The sequence below is a fragment of the Siniperca chuatsi genome, linkage group LG12, assembly GCF_020085105.1.
Source record: "Siniperca chuatsi isolate FFG_IHB_CAS linkage group LG12, ASM2008510v1, whole genome shotgun sequence".
NCBI classification, from domain to species: domain Eukaryota; kingdom Metazoa; phylum Chordata; class Actinopteri; order Centrarchiformes; family Sinipercidae; genus Siniperca; species Siniperca chuatsi.
This window is the reverse complement of record NC_058053.1, coordinates 28,331,474-28,335,527: the sequence shown is the minus strand read 5'-3', so window position 1 is coordinate 28,335,527 and position 4,054 is coordinate 28,331,474. Positions and strand designations below refer to the sequence as shown.

Sequence of the window (4,054 nt, the reverse complement as noted above, 5' to 3'; positions counted from 1 at the left end):
CCCTGGTGTAAACAATGTGGCCAAACAGCTGATCTGCAGCGGTGCCCTGACCGAGTAGCAGGAGAAGAAGTTCCACGGTGAAAAAAAGTACTAAAACACTTTCTACTCTCATCTTCGTAAAGAGCGTAGTTTAAATTATACTTACACACAAGTTACTCAAGTTTGGAAGAAAAAGGAAAGCTAAAAGTTGGAAAAAGTAAGACGACGAGACAGAGCTACGGCAACAGGCAGCATACATGTTGGAGCATGTGCACTAATATGCGCAATTAGTAGTATATAAACATAATTACTAGGAGACAGAGGGCTCTTCTCATTTCTCTATTGCGTGCCACCTCGTCTCCTCTCTCCCCTGTCCTCCTGCCTGTATCCTGGAAATATATCTCAGTGCATCATCTTGATGGATTCCTAAAATGCATCTCGAGGAGAGAGAAGGGAGGAGAGAGGAGGCTTGCTGGAGGAGCTATGAGCGAGGATGCACAGGTGTATCCTTTGCAGAAGTCTTTTCAGCACTAGTGACGTATAAAAGAGGAATGACACACAGACAGAAAATTCAAACCATGGCAGGAGCAGGACATTACAAATATAAGTGTTCCTTTTGTATTCATGAGTTTTATTCATTATTTAAGATGATCGAATGCACAATCGAACTTTCTGCACTTCATGGTTTGTGTAGCGCCTCGTAAGGTGCTGTTCTAAAGGCATTCCTTAATGACATTTCACCATGATATCACTCATTTTTTCATCGTTGAATGTAGGCTACACCCAATTCAACTAGAACGAGAAATGAGAAGAGGGGCCGGTTGATCCCAAGACACCTGCTTACTGGCTTCATCCTCTTTGTCCCCCGGGGGACGTAAGGCCACAGTGAGCTTCCTCCATTGTTCACTATCTATTGCAACATGTCTCCCCTCCAAGTAAGCGTCATCTTTTCATCTCTGCTAGCTCATCTATCACAGTTATGCTGGAATACATCTTAGTTTTAAAATCTTTATTCCAGTAATATAAAACAACATACAAATGACTCAACAGTGACAGTACAAGAAAATATGTGATAAAATTAAGACTAAAACAGCTACTTTGGTCCAGACTCAAATATCTCAACAATTAAAGAAACCAAAGAAAATATATTACTGACTTTATTCCTCTGACTTTTCCCTTCTACCAGCAGGTTGACACTTTTGGCTTTTAGTGAGATGTCTCAACAACTATTGGATGGATTGACCTGAAATTTAGTAGCCTACACACATTTATGTCAGGATTAATTGTAATAACTCTGATGATCCTCTGACTTTTTACCTAGCGCCATCATCAGGTCAGAAATTTAATTTGTCCACTACAATAAAATGGTGAACATGATAAATATTGTACCTGGTAAACATATTAGCATGCTGATGTTGCATAACATGGTGACAGAGCATTGCTGTGCTGAAATACAGCCTCAAAGGGCAGGTAGAATGGCTGTACACTCTTAGTCTTGTTTTTTGATTATCATTACAGCTTAATGTTATTAGAATTACAAAGGGCAACTGGTTCACAATGGGAAAAAAAAATTAAAACAGAATAAACGCAGAGTAACATACAAAGCTAAAAACCTAAAACAACAAAGACACATCTAACATCAAAATTTCAACCATACACACCTAAAAACTTATCAAAATCGAATTTTAGCTAGTAAGTTTCAAATATGTATTTTCGCCTGTGGAGCTGTCAGTTGAACCATACATTAACTTGTACAATACCAATATCATTGTTGTGGTTCAGGTTTATCTATTTTAATATCACATCCATTCTATTCATTGATATTCGGATCTCCATAAAATTAATGTGACTGCAAACAAAATCTATGGATAAATACATTCAACATATTCCCGAAGTATATTTTGTCAACAACACTGGCTTAAAGCTTCATTGTTTGCTATACAGTATGTGCATGATGAGTTTTAAATTTTGACAGCAGGAACCATTTTGTGTATCTTCAAAATCTAAAAATCACTCCTTTGATTTGAGGCAGATTCAGGCCATAAACTAGAGGGTTATTGATGGGGGGAAAGATCAAATACTCTAAAGATAAAACAACTGTGATGACTGGATTAATTTTATCAGCCTCAAATCGAGTTAGTGACAGCTCACAGAAGACAGAGAACGAATAGGTCACAAATGTCACCATGTGGGGCAGGCAGGTTTGTAAGGCCTTTCCTCTGAATTCAGACGAGCTTCTCCTGCACACAAGCAGAATCCGTAGATAGGTGTACAGGACAAAGAACAGGGGGATGAAGATGGTTGTTGTTGCAACAAACTGACCGACTATGTTGTTCAGAGTTGTATCCACACAGGAGAGCTGAACCACAGGCCAGTTAGAACAGAAAAGCCTGTGCAGTTTATTTCCACACAAAGGCAATCGAACAGTAAGATAAAGACTGACGCCAAGAGCAACTGCAGGGTAGAGCACAGCAAAAAACAAAAGATGCCTCACCATCCTAAACGTCATTTTGCTGTGATAGTGCAAAGGCTGGCAAATAGCAACAAATCTATCGTAGGCCATGATGCCGAGGATAGTCAGTTCGTATGATGCATAGGTGTAGATAACATATATCTGAATGAAACAAGATGCACGTGAGATCAAATGAGTGTCACACAGAATGTCCATCAGGAATCTCGGGAAGAAGCCAGCTGAGCCGTACAGAGAGTTTAAAGACAGAAAGGAGATAAACATGTACATGGGTTGATGCAGAGTCTGCTCCAGGCAGACTGTCAGAATAATGAGAACATTTGCAGAGATTATAGTCATGTAGATCAACAGACACAGACAGAAGAACAGATATCTGAGGGGCCCAGAATCTCCAAAAAGTGTGAACTGAAAGTATAAAGGATTCAGGCTGTTGTTGCTCTTCATGTCTGCACAGCAGCAGAGCTGGAAGAAGAGAAGTAAGAGTGATGGAGGGAGAGGAAAAGACAGATCAAAAGAGGACAAAAAGTTAAATTTAATACCTGAGAAAGATTTCCTATTGAACACTTATTTCAGCAAGACACATAACATAAGCCTGCATGCATTTACGTTGCACATTTCAACATTTTTACCAGCATTTTTCAGCATAACTGACAAATTTCAGGCACTTCAAAGAATACACATGGTTGAAAAAATGTCAGTGTCACATGCAAAATGCACAAGCACATTAACATTACGAACAAATGTTCAGTTCAATGAAAGAAGAAGAGATATATCCAGGTTATCAAGGCTCACACATGACAGAGATTCAAAATGTCCTTTTTCAAAAGTGAAAACTTTACCATTATTCACTGACAGCAGTACAGTTACAATCAACCATTGTGGAAAAACCTTTGACAGTTAAAGGAAGTTTTCTACTTTTATGTTCTATAATGGCTGTGAAAATATTCACATATATCAGGCAACAAAATATACTGTATGTACTGTTTATATAAGTCCTGTTGTTTCGCCTATCCAGCTAATAAAGTCAAAGACATTTGGAAAACAATCTTTGCAACATTGCATGTAAGTTCAGATTTTGAAAAATACACAGCATCCTCCCCTAGACTGAGGCAACTGCTGAGCCTTTATCCTGTTCTACTGTTACACTGAGAGCAGCCACGTGTGCAAACAGGGTCCAAAGGGAGATTAAGTGTGTCACAGACTGACTACGTGTGTGTGAGTGTTGTGTTGCCTCGGTACACCTTAGTGTTATGAGCATTTTGAGTTTTCCAGTATTTTGTGTTGTGCACCTTTTAGATCACAAGAGTCCAGGACACACTAACATTAAATGTGGCTATCAAGTGGAAGTAAAGCAATATGCTTCATTATCCTCCCAAAATATAAAGCTGTAGGCTACATAATGCTGATAACATGAATTCAAGAGACATTTTACTTTCCTCATTATGATAATTGTGTTAATGCTACATGTTTATTTTTACTGTAATGTTAGATAATCAAAAATCTATCAACTCCTATCTTATATCATGACTAGCAGAAATATGAAACGACGTGGAGACAGTATTTAAACCAAATGCAAAACAATTATTAACACTAACAGGCACTTAA

General features: G+C 38.4%; 1 protein-coding gene across 2 annotated transcripts; it reads right to left on the bottom strand.

The window, feature by feature from the left end:
• Positions 1-593: 593 nt before the first annotated feature.
• Positions 594-3,529, bottom strand: LOC122885152 (olfactory receptor 6K3-like). 2 transcript variants are annotated; one of them, XM_044215870.1, is made up of 2 exons: positions 3,289-3,529; positions 594-2,911 (listed from the first exon to the last, which is right to left on the bottom strand). In XM_044215870.1, exons 1-2 carry the CDS (start codon positions 3,289-3,291, stop codon positions 1,976-1,978), a joined length of 939 nt encoding a protein of 312 aa, XP_044071805.1. In that variant the 5' UTR covers positions 3,292-3,529; the 3' UTR covers positions 594-1,975. The 2 variants fall into 2 exon arrangements, with proteins under 2 accessions (XP_044071805.1, XP_044071806.1); XM_044215871.1 differs by having other exon boundaries at positions 594-3,529.
• Positions 3,530-4,054: the final 525 nt, after the last annotated feature.